At 37.8% G+C, this 20939-nt stretch overlaps 1 protein-coding gene across 1 annotated transcript in view; it reads right to left on the minus strand.

The window, feature by feature from the left end:
- Positions 1-16705, minus strand: part of LOC129723745 (uncharacterized) — a 94349-nt gene extending 77644 nt beyond the window's left edge. Inside the window, exon 1 of the mRNA XM_055678148.1 lies at positions 14675-16705. Coding sequence (XP_055534123.1) covers positions 14675-15250 — 576 coding nt within the window. The 5' untranslated portion in view covers positions 15251-16705. The remainder of the gene's footprint in view (positions 1-14674) is intronic.
- Between the last annotated feature and the right edge of the window lie 4234 nt (positions 16706-20939).

Here is a 20939-nt window from a genome sequence, read left to right on the forward strand (position 1 = left end):
TAACTTTTTTGTGTGATAATCACAAAATTTCCATTTTTGCATGGAAGCAGGTGTAAAATAATGGGTAAAATTTCACCCATTTTCTTGAGAAAATTCATTTCTCAAAATGAGTAAAATTGTACCCAGTTTTTGACGTTTGATCGGTATACCCATTAATGGGTAAATCGAGTTTACCCATTAAATGGGTTGGCTCCCTTTTTCGCGAAATGGTTGAAAAAGTACCCATTAATGGGTTTTCCTTTCTTACCGTGTAGCGCACGATCAAAACAAAACTTCTTCTTTTTCCTTCCCGTTCCCGTTGGTCGAAATTTGGGAAATTTGACATCACCAAGCAGCGTTGCCGGTGCTATTAATGTTTTGACTGGCTGTCGTGTGTGCCAAAAAGCGAAGCACACATTTTTATTCGATAAGTCTCTATATGTGACTTTGTGTTGGTGCAAAAGAGGCACGTTTGCCTTCGCCATGTCAATGACAGCAGTCGCCAACCGTTGGGAACGGTTGGCGGCAAAAATGGAAATAATTCTATTTTTTACAACAACAACAAGCGACGGTCGACCGCTGTGCTCTGATTGGCCGAAAAGGAACGGAACGGTAGCGGTCAACCGCTACAACGGTTAGTCTGATACAGGCTTAAACCCCACAACCAGACGGGATACCCTTGAACCGGCAGTGGGAACTGAATAAACTTTCCAAAACTGAATCTATGTTACGTGCAATGCTGCAGCGTGAGATGCACTGATCACTGCACCCCAGCCGGTATAAATAGAAAACTGATGCTGTGGATTATATCAACAAGCGATGATCTACTAGTAGTAACTAAGTACGCGGCGGCGCGGCGGCGCGGCGGCGGCGTCGTTGGACACCAAGCCGCATTTGACTAATGAGGCTCGATAGAGGATGCGACAGGATGTCGGTTGCTGTTAAGAGTTCAAAGATCACATGCGAGTGTGACGGATGCGTGAACATCACATCCGGAGATCGCTGCAAATAATTCATATGTCAGAGCGCACTATTTGTGTGATAGTTTTCTCTTGAAAAATATAAAATTTGTATGAGTAAAATTAAATTAGAAAATGTTAACGCCAAACGAGTTGCCTAATGGATAGAATGAAAGACGTTCGACTCAATTACTATAGGAAACATTTTCAGAGAAATCGCCAATTGCTATTAGTTTACCCATGCTTCAGGTTCAGAGATTACTTTTGTATCACAGAGTTTCATTGAGATCTGCGAGGATGTTATAAATTCCACAAGCGGGTTTGCATTGAAACCCTTAATAGTAGCCTATTGTAACGTTTTCAGTTGGCTCGAACGAATTGTAAATTTTTTGCTTACCAATGTGGACATAACTATCATGTCATTAGATTTTCCACATTTGTCTCCTGCCTCCCGATTGGAAGCGGATCGCTGCTTAATAAAAAGAATCATGCACGAGCGCGTGACAAGTTCAAGTGCATCCCGTATAGATCACACCAAGAGCGGAGCTCTCTACAACCGAGCAAATTGTAATGAAAAATTTACAAAAGCATTTTAAAATCGATAAACCCACCAACATTCCCGTGTCCCGTGCTTCCGAGTCCTGCCGGCTTGCATAGTTACGTCTGGCTCGGTAACAACAAAATCCTCGCTCAAAAGTTCCGGGGAAAAAATGTAACGGTTGAGAAGGTTTACCACGACCACTTGAGTATGCAGATCTGTTCCATTCGAATCCTGACAAGCAAACCAACAGCCGGCAGTGCGGAATAGTGACCGACTCACCAAGTTTTGCTGGTTCCGCATATATTTATCTGTGCCATAGCGGTTGCTTTTACCTTTCTATTATGAATGTACTGAACATCAAGATCGGAAAACTGCAGCTAGTCGCTCAATATTGTGGCATCACATTACAGAAGATTTCTGCACCACCAATGCCGACGTCGATGATGATTGACGGCCAACCCATTCAGGTTGTATTCCTTTCTATGGCAGATTGTTCCGGCCGGTGTTGGCCAGTTCGGCGCTTCGAATCAAATCGAAGCGAATCGAACAGATGGAGCAGGAAATGAGTCCGATGCGATGTAAGTGCGAGCAAAGCTGTGTTGACACGATAGCCCGATCGGTCAACCGCGTGTTATTCGATTAGCAGGCCAATTTCATCTCCTCTGGGTTTTGTCATCCCGTTAGACAGAACGAACCGAACGGAGCATCAGTGCCTACGTATGTGTGTTTGTAGATGATCGGTTTATCCACTTCGGGATTTCTTAATTTGATTTAAATATAATTAGAAATTGCGATTAGGGTTGCCGTGTTTTAAAAATGTCGAAATAAATGTTGACTCACTTCTCATTCGAGAGCGACTACCCTAAGCGCGACTTAACCTGAATATGCAACTTGTGTTACAACAAGCCCCACACGCTGGACCTCCCAATACTCGCCAGCCGAGATGTGCATAATTAAATTTGAATTTCTTTCCTTCACACTTTATTTACGATTGGTGAACTTAGACGAGCATGCCTGGGGAGCGTATGGAGAGTCTCGGTTTTTGCCCGGAGACATGCAGGTATAATGACAGCCAGCGCTCGATTCCTTAGGGCTAATTATCGAATTGACAGCAAAAGTGACCGCGTGTGTCGTCTCCAATAAAGAAGATTCGAACTTGACTTAAATCTGAATTATTTCTCGCTGCACAAATAAGTGAAGAACCGCCCCGCAGAGCCAGTAGGTTGCGCTTCGGATTGTACAACGACACTGAAAAACTGCGGTGTTGAAACGCGCCTTGGATTTGACATTCAAGCTGTTGTTTGTAACTGGGAAAAATTTTACATACGATAAATCTTAATCCGAAGTTGATTAATGCCTAGTCTAGTGTTGGAGAGACGCCAGTGGCGATACTAGGAGATTCTTAAAACAAACAAAAAGTATTTTCTTCTATATAACTGAAATCATTGGTAAAAAAAAACATCTCAAGATGATCCAAGAAAATTTTTCTCTTATAAAGTTGAACCTGAGCAAGAGTACTATTGTATCTATTAGGTGCGCAACTAAGTTCTCACTGTTTTTGTTAATAAAAATGCAACCGATTTTGTACTAGGGATCATCGGCTCATCAGTCTGCATGCATTGAAAAGCTGGTGAGCTGGAAAACTCTAATACATTATACATTAAGCACAATCGAGAGCACTTGCCAATAAAAATGAAACTTTATTTTGAATAAATAGTTTAACCATTCGCGGAAATAAGTATAAATTATCATACGCGTCATTTTCAAGAGAGTGACACCCACAAAAATTATATACATTTTCTCTCATCGATTCTTGCAACCAGTAAATAATTCTATTGCAACCTAGATGTTGATAATCCTATTTTCCACCCCGAGTGTCACTCAGTCACGTTAAGCCACTCCATCGTTAGCTACAACTTTGTTCCGCGTTTCTGGCTTAGCTTGAATAACGCTATGATAAAAGTGCTTTGAGAATTTTTAAGAATCAAGCCAGACTTTGACAGTATGAGGCCGAGCGTTGTCATGCAGTAGAATCACTCTTTTGTGCCTCTGATCGTATTGTGGCCATTTTTCGCGCAGCGCTCGTCTATATCGCTTCAATGTAAGACGATACTGTTCCCCACTGATGGTTTCTTTCGGTTTCAACAACTCATAGAAAATGCTAGAGTCAGAATCCGTGAAACAGGTCACTAGAAATCGTGATGTCTAATTTTTTCAAATAAGTATTGAAAACTTCGAGAATTTCACTATCGATCGCAGCCAACTGTTAAGTGTACAGGACATTTGCGGGGCCAGCGCTACGATCCTACTGACACTAACAGTCTCTCCCGAGCCGAGGCTCGAATCTACGACCACTGGCTTGTTAGGCCAGCATCGTACCTCGAGACCAGTTAGGAGGGTCATTATTCTCACTAAACTTAAAAAAACAGTGGCGTACTAGTTGTAGCATCAATCGATTATGATATATGAACATATATGGACATAACATGTGCATCCACTTGGTCTCAGTAGACAGGTTACTACGTTGATCGCGCGATGTACGATGAATATTTTGAAACTCAGCTTGGAAAATAGCTTCAACTGATGGGTTAACACAGATGCTCACCAAATTTTTTTCTTGCATCTTATAGCATTTTTTCTCAGCTTTCCAATGCTGGTCTCAGATCGAAAATCGGTAGTTGCAAACACAGTCAAAATTGCATTTTTCTGATATAATCCAAGATGGCGGCCAAATTCCAGATGGCGGCCTGAATTCTGATCACTTCAAATGAAAGCCCTATCATTCGTCTTTGCAGAAAAGTGCTACTTGTTGTACTTTACATAACGAATTTTAGAGATACAGCTCAAATAATACATTAAGAATTGCTAAAATTTCAACTTTTCTGAAAACTGTTTCGCCCCTTGGTGACCAAGGGGTCAACAAATTCGATCAAACAAAAATGGCATTATCATTTTTTCTCTATTTCCAATAACTATGTGCATTTATATCAAATTTGAAAGACCTTGTGCACCTAGTGGCCTAGTTTCAGCGAGAATTGCTCTAGAGAACTTGATTCTCCAATTTACATTGAATTTGAAATTTTCGAATTGTAATTGTCATTTTGGGATGTTTGGGAACGCGGGGGTCCCGATCTCCGTCCGGGATCAATTGTTTTTTACACAGATGGTTCAAAAATGAACGATCGAGTGGGAGCAGGAGTAGCAGGCCCAGGAGTAGATCTATCATTTCCGATGGATCGATGGCCAACCGTTTTCCAAGCCGAAGTCCAAGCTATACTAGAATGTTCTGTTACATGCCTACGCAGGAAATACAGACACTCAAACATTTGCATCATGTCCGACAGTCAAGCAGCTTTAAATGCTCTGAAGTCTGCAACATGCACATCAAAACTTGTTTGGGAGTGTTCTCACTCACTTCAAACACTGGGTAGCAATAATCAAGTAAATTTATATTGGGTTCCTGGTCACTGTGGAATCGATGGGAACGAAAAAGCCGATGAACTTGCAAGACTTGGATCGTCTCATCAGTACATAGGACCAGAACCTTTCTGTGGCTTATCCGCTTCTTCACTTAAAATGGAGCTGAAAGCATGGGAAATTTTGAAGGTGGAGTCCAACTGAACAAATACTTCCATTGGTAGGCTGTCAAAGAGGTTTATAACACCGAACGGTCCTATGACTCGCAAAATACTGGAGCTTTCAAAGAAAGATCTAAGCACATATACTGGTCTTATAACAGGGCATTGTCCGAGCCGTTATCACTTGAAGCTTATGAAAAAACTTCAAGATGATACGTGTCGCTTATGTGGCATGGAAAAAGAAGACTCGGAACACCTGTTATGCCGATGTCCGGCAAATAATAATAAAAGACATAAGTTCTTCAATATGGGACTGTTAGAACCCTCTGAAATCTGGAGAAAAAGTCCCAGTACGGTTATTCGCTTCATGCGAAGTGTAATACCAGACTGGACTAATGCTATTGGTCATATCATGACGGCCACTTCCAATTGTGGTACGTTATCCTGACTTAGCAAAATTAAAAAGGGCATATGTCCCCAGCTGGTCTCGAGGTACGATGCTGGCCTAACAAGCCAGTTGTCGCAGGTTCGAGTCTCGGATCAGGAGAGACTGTTAGTGTCAGTAGGATCGTAGCGCTAGCCCCGCAATTGTCCTGTACACTCAACAGTTGGCTGCGAAGTCTGTGTATAGTAAACAGAAGGTCAAATTCCGAATCGGAATGTGGCACCAAGGCTTTGCTTTGCTTTTATGTCAAAAAAAAAAAAAATTGGTCGCAGTGATAAAATACCCAACACGGAAAAAAAATTGTCATTTTAAATTAAGGTCAATATTTTTTTTTAAATAGGCAGGGTATCGAACGTCTTCGTCAGTGGTTTTCTTCGGCAGTTTTTCTTCAGCAAACTTATGCAAAAGGGGGCCGAAGAAAACCACTGACGAAGGATTTCGATACCCTATATCTTTAGAAATATTGCATTCAATTTGATGGAATTTTTACAGCTGGTGCATATTATGTTGCAGTTTATAAATATATTTTTTGGAGAAAAAATATTTTTTCAATAGTAACTATTTAAAACAATATGTTGAAAACAATGCTCTGGGGTACTGAACTAAACTGAAAGCTTCGAGTTGGTGTTATTCTTGTTAAAAAGATGTTTTTTAAAGTACAAGGATATTAGGATGCAACAGCTTGAGAATTTATGCCTATTTTTAAAAAATTTACCTATGCTTCAAATGACAACAACTTGAAAACCTACTGACATCCAATTAAAATTGGAGAATCACTTTCTCTTGACACTCTTGAAGTTTTCAATATTTATTCGAAAAAAAAAACCACGAATTCTGACCCAATACCGACCTAGCCTCACCAAATGCACAACATAACTTTCGCAGCGTGTATATTCGGCGTAGAAGCATGACCGGACAGTTTCCATGATTTTCTTCTTTCTGGGTTGCTGTAACGAATTCATTTTTCATCACTCGTTATCCTTCCTTTTTTGCCACCGAAACAGTTGTTACCAGGTGCGAAAACGACGCTTGGCTACACTCATAAGAAATCCCAGTTCCTTGTTTTTGAATCATTCCCAAAGCATTCAATCTCTCAGAAGTGGCTTGGCGGGTAACTTCTAATACTGAAGCAAGCTGTTCCTGCTTTTAGCATAGATCCTCATCAAGCAATTCCATTAAATCCTCGTTTGGGAAGGTATTTGGTCTTTGTTCGCCGTCTTTCAAGTGATGGAATCAATCACGGCACGTTGAGTGCGTCTTGAACTGTCCTACAGATCAGACGTTTTTTCGGTTGCTTGTGGACTGGTCTTTGACTGCCTATAGCTTCAAAGTTTGTGTTTTGTCAGTGTGTCTTTTAAAGACTACCTGAAAGTTATTTCCCATCAGTCTTTCTCAAGACTACCTACTTTTGAATTTAAAATTTGTTTTAACTTTTTTCGTATCACCTGAAATGGCTGGACGGAAAAAGAAACCTCGCATCGCTGCGGGGAGGAAAAGAGAGGCATCTTTTTCTGACACTTCGAGTGTCTGTAGTGACAATCCTTTTGATATTTTGCCTGAGCAAGAAGCTGGTGAAATGGAAGTTACCAATAATGAAACTATACAAAATATAAAATCTTTAAAAAAGGAGAAAGTTCCACCTATTGTGGTAACTATTTCTTCTGAATTTAATATATTCAAAAAGGAACTTTCAACGTTTGTTTCTGACGTTAAAGTTACCTATCAAATTGGCCGTAGAGGTGATTGCCGCTTATTAGCCGACTCAGTAAAGGGTCGTGATCGTCTTGTTCAGTATTTAACTGACAAGATGTACAATTTTTTTACATATGACACCAAGAACGCCAAGCCGTTCAAGGTTGTCTTGAAAGGTCTCACCAACGATCAAACCGTTGATGAGATCAAACTTACTTTAACAGAATTACTTGGCATAGCCCCTACCCAAGTAATTCTAATGAAACAAAAATCACGAGGCGAAAACAGTCAGAGAATTGGAATTTCCCTTGTTAATTATTTAATTCATTTTAACCGCAATGAGGTTAACAACTTAAATTTTTTTGAAAAAGCACATGCTTTGTATAATGTGCGTGTAAAGTGGGAAATTTATAGGAAGTATGGCGGAGGTGAAAAGCATATCACCCAATGCCGTACTTGCCAACGTTATGGCCATGGTTCCAAATTCTGTAACATGGACCAAAAATGTCTTAATTGTGGAGACTCTTCTCACAAAAAGGACACATGTCCTGTGAAAGAGAGTAAAAATTTTCGCTGTGCGAATTGTAACGGCAACCATATGTCAAATTTTTATCAATGCCCAGTCCGTTTAGCAATTGTTAAGGCAAGGCAAGGTAAACAAAATTCAATTTCTCAATTAAAACCAACTTCAAAACAAAATTCTCCAAGCGTACCAGTGACGCATAGTTTACCTACTCCTTTGCATATCCGTTTAACTTATGCACAGGTTACAGGTAGTTCGAACATTATACCGCCTAGTGTTGGTAGTTCGAAAATGACCGTTAATATGGGTAAGCAAAACACGCTAGAAAATAATTGTACACCTATTACTCCAGCTAATATTGCTGCCGAAAATATTTTTTCTAATGTCAACTGCCTGGGGCCTATTACGGCAGGTAAACTTTCTTTTTTGCAACAGGCAATGTTCGATCTTATGAACGCCATGTTGCAGGCAAAATCAATGTTTGAAGCCATTCAAATAGGCACAAATTTTACTATTAAAATTGTTTCTAATTTAAAATTTAGCAATGATTTTAAATAAAACAATTAAAATATTAAATTGGAATGCTCGCTCATTGAAGGCCAATGAGAATGAGCTTTTTAATTTTTTAACAGTAAATAATGTGCATATTGCAATTATTACTGAAACATTTTTGAAACCTAACATAAAATTAAAATATGATCCCAATTACGTGGTTCATAGATATGATAGGATTCAGGGTTCCGGCGGTGGAGTTGCAATTGTTATTCATCGCCGAATCAAACATCGTGCTCTTCCCCATCTTGAGACGAAAGTTATTGAAACTTTGGGAATTGAAGTTCAAACTGAACTTGGGATTTTATTTATTGCCGCAGCATATTTACCATTTCAATGCACACGCGAGCTCAAAAATTATTTTAAAGGTGATTTACAAAAACTCACCAGAAATCGTTCGAATTTTTTCATAATCGGCGATTTTAACGCTAAACATCGTTCATGGAATAATTCTCAGAGTAATTCCAATGGCAAAATTTTATTCAATGATTGTTCTTCAGGATACTATTCTATTTTGTCTCCGAATAGTCCTACATGCTTTTCTTCTGTAAGAAACCCTTCAACAATTGATTTGGTGCTAACAGATCAAAGTCATGTATGTAGTGATTTGATCACACATGCTGACTTTGATTCTGACCACCTTCCAATAACTTTTTCTTTATCACATGAATCAGTTTTAAACCCTATGAGCTCTGGTTTTAATTTTAACAAGGCTAATTGGGAAAGATACAAAACTCATATTGAGAGAAATTTCAATAATGAGCTTGATTTGCAAAACGAAGTGAATATTGATTCCGCTTTGGAAGCATTCAAATGTGCAATTGTTGATGCCAGAAATTATTCTGTTCCAAAGGCTCAAGTGAAATTTGATTCACCAATAATTGACGAAAATCTTCAACTTCTAATTCGTTTGAAAAATGTCCGCAGACGTCAATATCAACGTTCTCGTGACCCTGTTTTTAAAACTATTTATAAAGATTTACAGAAAGAGATTAAACATAGATTTACTCTTCTGAGAAATCAAAATTTTGAGACTAAAGTTGAAAAATTGAAACCATATTCAAAACCTTTTTGGAAGCTGTCGAAGATTCTTAAGAAACCTTCAAAGCCTATTCCAGTTTTAAAAGATGGTGAACGTTTACTTGTATCCAATGAACAAAAGGCTCAAAGACTTGCTCAGCAGTTTGAGAGTGTTCATAACTCAAATTTGAATTTTGTGAGTCCAATTGAAAATGAAATCACACGTCAATTTGATTTAATTTCTTCCCAGAATTTTTTACCTGCAGAAATAATTGAAACAAACTTGAATGAGCTTAAATCAATTATTAAAAATTTCAAAAATATGAAAGCACCTGGTGACGATGGAATCTTTAATATACTAATCAAACATCTCCCTGAGAGCACAATGGAATTTTTAGTGAAAATTGTCAATTGCTGCTTCAAAATTGCATATTTTCCCAAATTATGGAAAAATGCAAAAATTACTCCCATTTTAAAACCGGATAAGAACCCAGCTGAAGTTTCAAGTTATCGACCAATCAGTTTGCTTTCTTCAATAAGTAAACTGTTTGAGAGAATTATTCTTAACAGAATGATGTCACACATCAACGAAAATTCAATTTTTGCAAATGAACAGTTTGGATTTCGCCATGGGCATTCCACAACTCATCAATTGCTCAGAGTTACTAATATGATACGAGCTAACAAACAAAACAAGGTTATTCCACTGGAGCTGCTCTTTTAGACATAGAAAAAGCATTCGACAGTGTTTGGCATAAAGGTTTGATTGCGAAATTGCAAACTTTTAATTTTCCAATTTTCCTAATCAAAATTTAAAAAAATTATCTTACTGATCGAACTCTGCAGGTTGTCTATCAGAATTCAAAATCTGATAGATTTCCTGTCAGAGCAGGTGTACCTCAAGGTTCAGTCTTGGGTCCAGTCCTGTACAACATATTCACTTCAGGTCTTCCTGATTTGCCTCCAGGATGCACAAAGTCATTGTTCTGCGATGACACAAGCATTTCCGTAAAAGGAAAAAGTCTTCGTGTCATATGCTGTCGATTGCAGAAAAGTTTACATATTTTTTCTTCCTACTTGCAAAAGTGGAAAATCTCTCCCAATGCTTCTAAAACTCAAATGATAATTTTTCCGCATAAGCCTAGGGCTTCTTTCCTCAAGCCAAACAATAATCACGTTGTCAAGATGAATGGGGTTATTTTAAGTTGGTCCGACAAGGTTAAGTACTTGAACTAATTTATGATAAAAAACTTATTTTCAAAGAGCACATTGAGAGTATACAAGCCAAGTGCATCAAATATACGAGATGTTTATATCCTCTCATTAACAGGAATTCTAAACTTTGTTTAAAGAACAAACTTTTGATTTACAAACAAATTTTTAGACCAGCAATGCTTTATGCTGTACCGATCTGGTCAAGTTGCTGTTCAACAAGGAAGAAAACGCTCCAAAGGATTCAGAATAAAATTCTGAAAATGATTTTGAAGCGTCCTCCTTGGTTTGGTACACTCGAATTACATAGACTTACTGGTGTTGAACCATTAGAAGCTATGTCAAATAAAATTATTAACAATTTTCGACAAAAATCGTTGCAATCCTCAATTGCTACGATAAGCTCTCTTTATAGCCAATAAGTTAGCAATTAAGTTAGTTGTAAGTTTACTTCCCCTTTTCTGACAAGTAGGTTTAAATCCCTACGAATGATAAGTCCTAATTGCGAAAGCAAACAAATCCTAACAATTAAAATTACAAATTTCTAACAGTGTTGAGAAGTCACCATTTGTGATTGGACACACATACTCATTATTTACTAATATTTATCATAAATACTTAAGCTACTAACAAATCCCCCCTTAAAAAAAAAAAAAAAATCACGACACGTTGTTTTACTTATAGCAGCATTGGTGTGAACTTTTTTCACTACTCGATGCGCTTCAGTTGTCGTTTTCTTTGAACTAAGTAAGAAGAGGTTACTTTTCTAATTCCTGACTTCCCGCAAATGACAATTATTCGACACAAAGTCAGACATTTCCATACAATTAAAAATATATGACGATCTTTTGTGATATCGCCTGGTGTTTGCTGTATTCCGCACTTCTATCAATAGCATTATCACTATTGAGAGTAAGTGACATAATTATTATAATCCGTGTTATGACCCTTCCTTTTTACACTTACTGTTCCGAATCTCGCTGCCACAGCCAAATTCTATTTCCAAACACCATTCCTTGGAAAGGTTTCAACTGAATGTCCCTTAGGCCAGTTCTATTAAAAAAAGGGGCTTTTTTTTGACAAGAGGTATTTGTAGAGGTTTTGTAGAGTTCAACGTGAAGGAAGGGTTAGCGGGGAGGGAGTCTAAGAATAAACCAATGCTTTAGTCCGTTGACAACGAATGGCCTGGATTCTACTAAAATTCGAGTCCACTTCCACCTGCTCATCAAAGCGGACTCTGTAACCCCTCGACTACGAAGCGCCCTAGTGGGGATACGTAGCGCGTAAAAAAACACCTAAAAACCCCGTAAATTTTATGTGCGCGAAATCCGCGTAAAATAAAAAAAAATCATTTGCAAAAGGTTCTTAATAATTTCTGCTGATTAGGCTGATACAAATTTCGAATTCTTTTCATGTCCAAGGTTATCAAACTTAGCAAAGGGGGTGGCAAAAATAAATAACACCGAGACGAAAAAAAAGAAATATCTTTGATAAAAGTTTGTGTGCAAGTTATGACGTTTGTAACTTGCGTTCAAATAAATGTTGAAAAATAACACTTTATTATTATTATTATCTATTTTGCTTGCCGTTTGACGACACTCTCTCTGTCACTGGACTTGTTCATTGCTAAATTAAGCATTAATGCTGTCGGAAAACAAATAAAATGAATAAAACGGTATGAGCTTTTTTTTTCTTCCCCTTCCAATATTCAAGATTTTTGAAGGGGGGGGGGGGGGGGTCTTGACATAAAATGAAAATAAAATAGATAAAATTTATAACGGCTTTAATTTCGAAAAATAATCAATATTCCACCTTAGAGCTGAATCAAGTAAATATATAAAAAGGTTAGGCTAAATCTGTGAATATTCAGTAATAATTATTGGACACTCTAAATAAGCAACTTAAAAATGAAAAACCAAACCATGCTGCGTAGACTTTTTTGAAAAATCTGCGTGAAAACCGCGTAAATTTCTAAATTCGCGAAAAACGCTTAAAAACCGCGTAAAAAGACTTTAGTTTAGTTTCGAGATTCGAACACAAGTTTTCGAGGGTTTGTCTTTTCGTTCTTTTAATATAATATATGAAAGTATTAGTATGAGTTCTTACTTTGTGTTCGCACTCACAAATACGCATAGTGTTGGTTATCTGTCAGTTGTGTCTTGTTTTTGATGCGCGATGAAGCAATTCGTAGTAAAGCGATTTTTGGCCGGTGATCGCCATTGCACAATATTCAATGTCTAAAAGCTTTTGGAGTAAAGCGAGATTTCGTTTATAAAACCATCGAAAGGTACAAGAAGACATCCTCTTTGGAGGGTTGTAGAAGATCCGGGCGCTAAAGTTGTGAAGAAGCGGCGAAAAAGGCAACCTTCAGTTCTAAAACTTGCCTTGGATGTAAAGCCTGCAAGAAGCGTGAAGTTTACGGCGTTTCTATGTTCTCTCAGAAAGAAAAAGGCTGCATGGAGCGGAAATAAAGCTTTCACGGCACACCGGTGATGAGTTCATTTTTTCTGATGAGAAACTATTTGTCTTGCAGCAGCCACACAATTCATAAAATGATCTGAAACATTGGGTGGTGTTTAGCATAGCACTGTAAGGTGGTATATAAAGGGTAGGTGTGCAAAGAAGCGGCACTATAATCACGAAGTCTCAGAGGTTTTTAGGATTCACGTGCGACATCGATATCATCGTTGTTAATCGTAGAGCTGTGTAGAAGGCATATACGGTTCTCGGAAGCAAAACTGCGAGAGTTGGACTCTCCATAAATCCTGCTAAAACGAAATACATGCTCTACGTGCTCTACAGGACGCTGATCCTCCTGGTGGCGCTCTACGAACATGAATCGTGGACGTAGAAGAAGACCGATCGACGAGTGTTTGAGGTCTTCGAGCGTAAAATCCTGAGATCAATAGTCAGTCAATAGTCAATACTCAGTGGTAAACTAGCAAATGGAGTGTGGCGCAGACCCCACACGCTTTGAATGTGCGCTGTCGACGAGGATGCCCGAGCAGGGGCGTTTGGGTCGTTCAAAATCGAGTTTTATGTATTCTGGATTCGGAATAGGATCTCTACGATCTGTAGCTATACAGTAAGTAATATTTAGACTAATTAGAAGAACTTATAAGCAAACATAAAATAATCAAGAGCACAAAAAAACGAGGAATTGAAGATTTTATGAAAATTTTTCTTACATTGGAAATATTATAAATTAAAACAGTATTGGTTTATGATATATATGAAGCTCTCTTACCACTTAAATTAATAAAATTAAAAATTATCTAAGGTTACAATCATTTTAAGTAGATATTCGTACTTTCTCGAAAAAATAAAATCCTCGAAGAAAAATGTTTTGGGGAAATCACCTTGAAAATAATTTTACGCATTTTTTCCTATATATGTTTTCTGAATAACATATTCAAAAAAGCATTTATTTGTCCATGCTTTCTAGAAAATTTATTTGAAATATTTCTACGTGCATATACCTTTGCTGAAAAAAAAAAACTTTGAGAAACGAATTTCAATCAAAAAATTATATGAGATAACAATACCTTTGCGACATTCAATTTTTCAGCAAAATTAAATTGAATTTGGAAAGATTGCGTTTGAAATTGAATAAGGGAATTGGGTCCTTAAGCTATACCAGTTTTTATATATCATTTGAGAAAGCTGCGTTTTCTGAGCGAAGGAAAACGATAAACATTTTATGAAAATTACGTTTTGCTCAGAAAATTGCACTCTTTCAGCTGATATATAAAAATCAGAAAGCCGTGTAAAACTTTAGGATCCAATTGTCAAAAAAAATTAGGTAATCCGTAAAAGACATCAACGAAAACATATTCACGGATGACATGTGTGAATTAATATGAAACCGAAGCCATCGACAGTTAGAATGTTTTTATCACCAGAAAAAATAAATCATCCTTTCAGACATGTGTGCGATAAACCACCACATGGCACCCCACTTCCTCACCATAACGACAGGAAGTAAACAATCTATTTTTTTTCTTTTCATTCAGATTCACCTCTGAATATAAAACGCACGGCTCAGTTGCACCCAGAGCAGCGAGGCCCAACCTCGCGATGCTTGCCGCCGCAAAGCGAACAAACTTACTGTTATCGATAAAAAGTGATTGAACCAATTAGACGCGTGGTAGGTACTAAAGCACATAAACTCACCAGTCTGACATCGGGAATCTCGCTAAGTCCGAGCCCCTCCATGACGATCCCCTGCAGTATGGTGCGATTGAACGTCACCGCCGGTACCTCCGGCTCCGGTTCCATGGCATCACTTTCACTGTCGGCGGAACCGTGAGTGTCCACTTGAGTGTGGTAAATACTACTACTGGTAAGCTGAGTGCTGCTACTGATACTAGTGGCTAGAATGGGAACGGTGGTACTGCTGCCGCTACTGACTACGGTAGCGGCTGCGGCCTCTGCTGGAGTTAGCGTCCTGTACGCCCAGTTATCACAGATAGATAGGAACAATAAAATCAGGAATTTCGTTAAATAATTACTAGTAGTAGTAGTAGTAGTAGTAGTAGAAGTAGTCGGGGAGGTGCCGATGCCACCGCCATGGAGTCGCACTGAATGCTGATAGTGATGAGGGTACCGGTGGGAGTGTTTGTTGTGTGGCAAAGGATGCGATGGATGCTGGGTTCGTTTGAAGCTGACATATAATTCCGTGATCATTTTGGTAGGATGGTAGTTGGCGCCGCCAGCCGATTGCCGTATTCGTACCAGTTTACCTACCATCGTTGATCATAATTTTATTGGTTCCGGACGTACAAGCTTGTAACTATTAGCCCTCTCTATCTCTCGGCTAGTTAGCTTCTTGGCTTAGCTCGCTTATTAGTTTTAATTGATCGTTCCGCAGCTTGTAGATCTTAACCTCTGACGAAAATCAGTAGGAACTGAAATGCCTCGAGTTCACTCTAATACGTATGACCGCAACGTTGTTGCATAAAAGTGTAATTGTACGTGAGCGCAAATGTATTATACTTTTAAATTGTAGTGCGTTTCACTCCGCGGTCTGACTGCTGGGCCCCAGCAAGTGCTCTGTCCGTAGTTCGGTTGTGTGCAGTTGAAAATTTCAGCACATGGGAGTAGGAATTCATCCGAAAGCGGTAACTTGCTTACCGTCAGACCTACTGCCGCGCCGAACTAGGCCGTATATAACTTGAGAATAAGTTATGCAAATTCTCGTTCTTCCCGCACAAACTAAACAAAAACACCAACCACTTGTTCAGCCGAGTGCGGCGACTTCTGTTGTTGTTAAAAATTGCACCTTAATTCTCGTCTTCTTCGTTTCAACCTGTTTTAAACCGCACGCACAATTTTTTTTAAGCCGCGTACAAACACGTTTCGTGTTTGGCTTCTTTCCAGCGCACGTTTCAGCCGCAGGAGAAAACAAAAAAACACGTTTCCCGATAACGATCCGCACTGATTATGCTTTATACGTTTTTCCACGCTCGTTTTGAAAAGTGTACACTATCGAAATCCACTGCGTCTCTGGTCTGGACCCCGAAAAGTCCAATTCTCGACACTCTGCCGCTGGTAGCCGTCGAAAGAATTTGTCTGAAAATGTTTTAACTTTATCTTGTATTTATTTTCGCAATGTATTTTTTGTTTTTTTTTTCTTGGTTTTTTTTTCTTGGTTGTTTTTTTTTCTTCTCTGTAACTATATCAGCAAAGAAGTACAGATCTCTACTACACTACACACCACGTTAACAAGTTACACGTTGTCGCCTGGCCGCGCCAATGCACTTGTGTTTAGAGATGTCGCATCGAAAATTTGACTTATTTTTATTCGATTCTACCAGCTGCCTACTCACTCTGTTCAATTGCAGCCGACCGAACTTGACTGCTCGAACTGGTGTGATTATTCAAAATTGCAGCAAAGACATTCGCCAACTCTTTTTCCGCAAAGGGCTGCCACTAATCGAGAGTGTTCCGTAAATTTTATACACTTTCACGAATTCCGGACGCAACAGTCTTTCGTTGGCCCACGGGACTCTGTTTTTGGGGATTCACACGTGCTAATTAACTGGCCTTCGCCGTTTGTTTCGAACCACGATGTGATCTGCTAGCGTTCTGAGCTTGAACTGCTGCCTTCGCGATGTTGACCGTCGTTACTTAACATGAAATTTTCCTCGATTTTTTTTTATTCGCTCCGCTGGCCGCCTCTGCACTTTTCGGTAGAGTATAGTTTGCTACTCTCAGCGGTTGGATGCCTACTGTAGAGACTGCCGCTGGTTGGTCGGTTGAAGTTGCGCGCCAAGTGATACAGGGAGAGAGCATGGGATATTCGCTCTTGCTCTGTTGGTGGCGGAATGCGAAGCGTGGCCGTGATTGGCGGGATGTTCGATCTTGCTGACTGCGAGAAAGCGCGCGCGAGAGATTGAGAGAGAAAGTGGAATCTGCATTCGGTGCACCTAGAAAGCATGCTTTTCCGACACATGCTTATGCTGCTTATGTTTATGAAGCGAGGAAAAATAAGGTATGGAATCATGAGAGATGGTTTTGTTTTCGAACCATACGTGGGTTTGGTAAATCAAAATTAAGTACGTCTTCGTGATTGGGATGAAGGTAAACGCCCGACATTATTACTGTTTGTTTCTCAGGGTAAATAGATTCCTCGAAAAATGTAATGACAGTGATGAATCTTTATAAATGACACTGAACTTTCAACCTACAATTAAACAACTTACCTGTTATTGAATAATTGTAAAAGAATATTCTACTGTTTTATTGTTAGAAACGGTTAGAAAATTTCATTTGAAACTCAATGATTGGCGAATTCTGTTTGATGTGAGGGAGGATTTACAGAAAAGTCGAGTTTTACGCGGTATGTTTTTAATGATTTCTCTGTGTTCAAACCAAAATCCATCCTTTTTTGTATTTTTTCCTTATTTTTATCACAACTCGCGAGTGAAATTATCTTTGCGCTTTTTCGAAAGTATTTAGCAGACATCACGGAAACATGAACTAAATAAATCCACGAATAACCTACAAAAATGCGTAGCTCAAATTTTTGAACCCTAATTTTGGAATATTTCAAAAAAGTATGCATATAAAGCCTTAATTGCCAAGAGCTTTGGGATGTGAAATTACTATTAAAATCATATTGCATCATTGAAATACAATTATTCTTAAATATGATGAAATTGGGAAATTCTTCGAAACTTAACTTTCAAGTAAAAATTTGTCTTGCATTTCTCCACCCTGAAGTTATAATCAAACCCTTTGGGATTATGTCAAATTTCAGTTTATTTTCGCATTTTCTTGACTTTATTTAAAAATATTTTTTCTAAAACATAACGATTATTAAAAAACTGTATTTTATTTTTTCTTCCAGGACTTTTCACCCAGGATTTTTCATCAAAAGTTTTGTTATACTTTTAAATTTAAAAAAATGAGAAAAAATTGAAATCCTTTTTATTCCGATAAAAGCTTAGTCTGAAATCCAATCAATGATTCCTCTTCAAACGTCTTTCTCAAACACCAATGACCATTTTTTCGTTGAAAACTTCAGAAGTAAATGATGCTTGAAAATTGAAAAAAACCAAAAGTCTAAAAGTTTGAAAAATATCTAAATAGTGAAATACCAAAAATCTTTAAACAATCTAAAAAGTTAAGAAAGGTGCTAGTCTAGGACAGCGGTTTTTAACTTGGAGTACCTACCTAAAGCCTACAGGGGGTACGCGGAAAAATCAATAATGACGGTTGAATCAATTTTTCTTTATGATATTTCATTTGTTGTTCAAAGCTCATGGAGGGCAACGATGTTGAAGTGGTGGAGCTCTAGCTGATCCAACAGAATCCGGTGGCCACCCGGAGTGTTCAGCGATCTACAGTTCCATGCACCGAGCTTCCAATCGTCGCACACTGTTTCCATAGCTGCAAAAACGTGATCGAAATTATTTTGACCCAAAAAATTGATTTAAGAGTCCTATGGTGGCGAACCAGCATGTGGCTGAAAGCCACCTTAATAAAGTAATAAAAAAAAAGATTCAAGACTCATAGTGCTTTCAGCAAAGTTGATCCAACAATTATTTTCCATTTAATAGAAGTTACAAGTTTGTGATTAAACTACAAAACAGTGAGAGAGGAATTTTACTTTTTCCATTTCTGCATATAAAAATTCAGTTTGTTGGGCAAAGTTGTAGCACATTCTGTGAAAAACAACTTAGTCAAATACACCATGTTTTATCAGCCTGTTTAAATGGACTTTTGTGGGTTTTTTTTACAGATTGCCACTGAAAATCAGTATTTTCAATGTAACATTTAGTAGTGATTTTCTACAATTTTTTTATATTCTACAATTTTGCCAAAGAAAGTTTATTTTTATCTCTTATATTTCTTTTTTTTTATGAAAACAATGCACTAATTTACTAACAGATATCTTCATAACTTGCAAATATCTGCAGACAAAACCCTTCCTATATTAAAATATAAGTAGATCATGATTCAATCCAGTTATGGGCATTTGTCTCTCGCTGTCTCCTGTGTAGATACAGTGAGTTTCCGTTTTTGGCAACAAAATTTTAAATTTCAGTTGCCAAAACTGGAACCGTGCCAAAAAAGAAACCCTTTTTTGTCATTAATATATATTTAATTTGAGACTTCAGTATTATTAAGAAAAATTGTTTATTTATAAGTTTCAATAGGTTTTTAATAAAATAAGTGGCATATAAAGTTCGCTGTTGTAGTGTGACGTCAATTTCTCTGTTTCATTCGGAAGTAAGTGAGTGAAAACAGTGCGACAGTGCGTTTTTACAGTTGAAGTCAAATACCCGTTAATTTTAAGTTACTCATTAGTGAGAGAAATTTCACCCATTTTATAAAAAGTGGCACGACCTTCTATTAAGTTAAATTTTTACCCATTTGATGAGTAACAGCTACCCATTAGTCTTTTGATAAATTTATAATTGATTTTCAAAATTGAGTTTTGCGCTGTGTGATATATCATTCTAGGGTAACTGCGAATAATTACGCTTGCTCCATTTGATATACATTATGAAAAACATATATTTTGCATGTAAACAAACAGAAAAAAGAACACAAGAAGACCTTGCGGAGAAATTCTATCGTCACAAAATCATTTAAGGAACAGCCCCCACGTAACTAAGCACTAGGGTTGCAAAGCTTTCATGAAAAAAAAAGTCATTATCGAATTTCAAAAACCGATCATGTACATTTTTTCCGCTGGCCAACAAAAAAGATCTGTGCGAAATTTCAGCTCAATCGGACATGATTTAGGGGTGCCCCGAAGCGCTCAAAGTTGTGATTTTTCGACTTTCGAAAAACTACCAAGGGGGAAGTACAGGAAATTGGGAAAATCGAAATTTTTTTTCGATGCCAAATGGCTTAAAAACGCATAGAACGCTGAAATCTGGTATTATGTCCAAAAAAAATTTTTTTGACCGAAAAGCGACCCTCTGGGACTTGGCCGTTTTCTGAGCAACCGAAGGCTTAATATGGAATATTTATAAACGGGCTTTTAAAATGACTCACAGGTCGTTCCAAACTAGATGTAAATTATTTTAATGTTCATTTGGTATCTCAAACTTGATTTTCATTAGGGTGGTTCATTTATTTTTTCACTAGGGTGTTTCCAAAAACAACTTAAATGATATTTATTGTTATTGAATAGGAAAAAGCAATCATAGTAAAAAAGCAAGGAAACTTATGTTATTAGCGTTGCGTTACTTGTTGCTATGGCTAGTAATATTTATTAGATAAGAAATTACAAAGAGTTTTGTACACAACATAAGAGTATGTGTAACAGAGGATTAAGAGGTTAGAATTCTCTTTTTCTTTGAATATCATAAAATTTCATAGTTCTCGTAGTTGTCACCACCCTTACGGAAAACTGATGGTCCATCCTTGTGGTATATCGAGTATAAGATGTCAGATAGGCAAATAAATATGAGCATTGTTCTCCTTTCAAATTAAATTTTAATTGTTTTCGGAACCACCGTATTAAAAAATAAATGAACCACCCTAATGAGTTTGAGATACCTAATAACCAATAACATAATTTACATCTGGTTTGGAACGAGCTGTGAGTCATTTTAGAAGCCCGTTTTAAATATTCCATATTGAGCCTTCGGTTGCTCAGAAAACGGCCAAGTCCCAGATGGTCGATTTTTGGTAAATTTTTTTTCGAGATATCACCAGATCTCGACGTTTCATGCATTTTTAAGACATTTGGCATCGAAAAAAAAAATTTCGATTTTCCCAGCTTGTTAAATATCATCAGGCATAAGATGTTTTCAGTTTCAACCTAGAACGGGTGTCAAAATCAGGTCAGTTTGTTGTATCAAATCATTGCCAAAATCGGAGTGTGCCAAAAACGGAGCATGCCAAAAACGGAACATGTCAAAAACGGAAACCCAATGTATCTGTAAGTAAATTAGTGCATTTATTTAACAAAAATTGT

The sequence above is a fragment of the Wyeomyia smithii genome, chromosome 2, assembly GCF_029784165.1.
Source record: "Wyeomyia smithii strain HCP4-BCI-WySm-NY-G18 chromosome 2, ASM2978416v1, whole genome shotgun sequence".
Lineage (NCBI taxonomy): Eukaryota > Metazoa > Arthropoda > Insecta > Diptera > Culicidae > Wyeomyia > Wyeomyia smithii.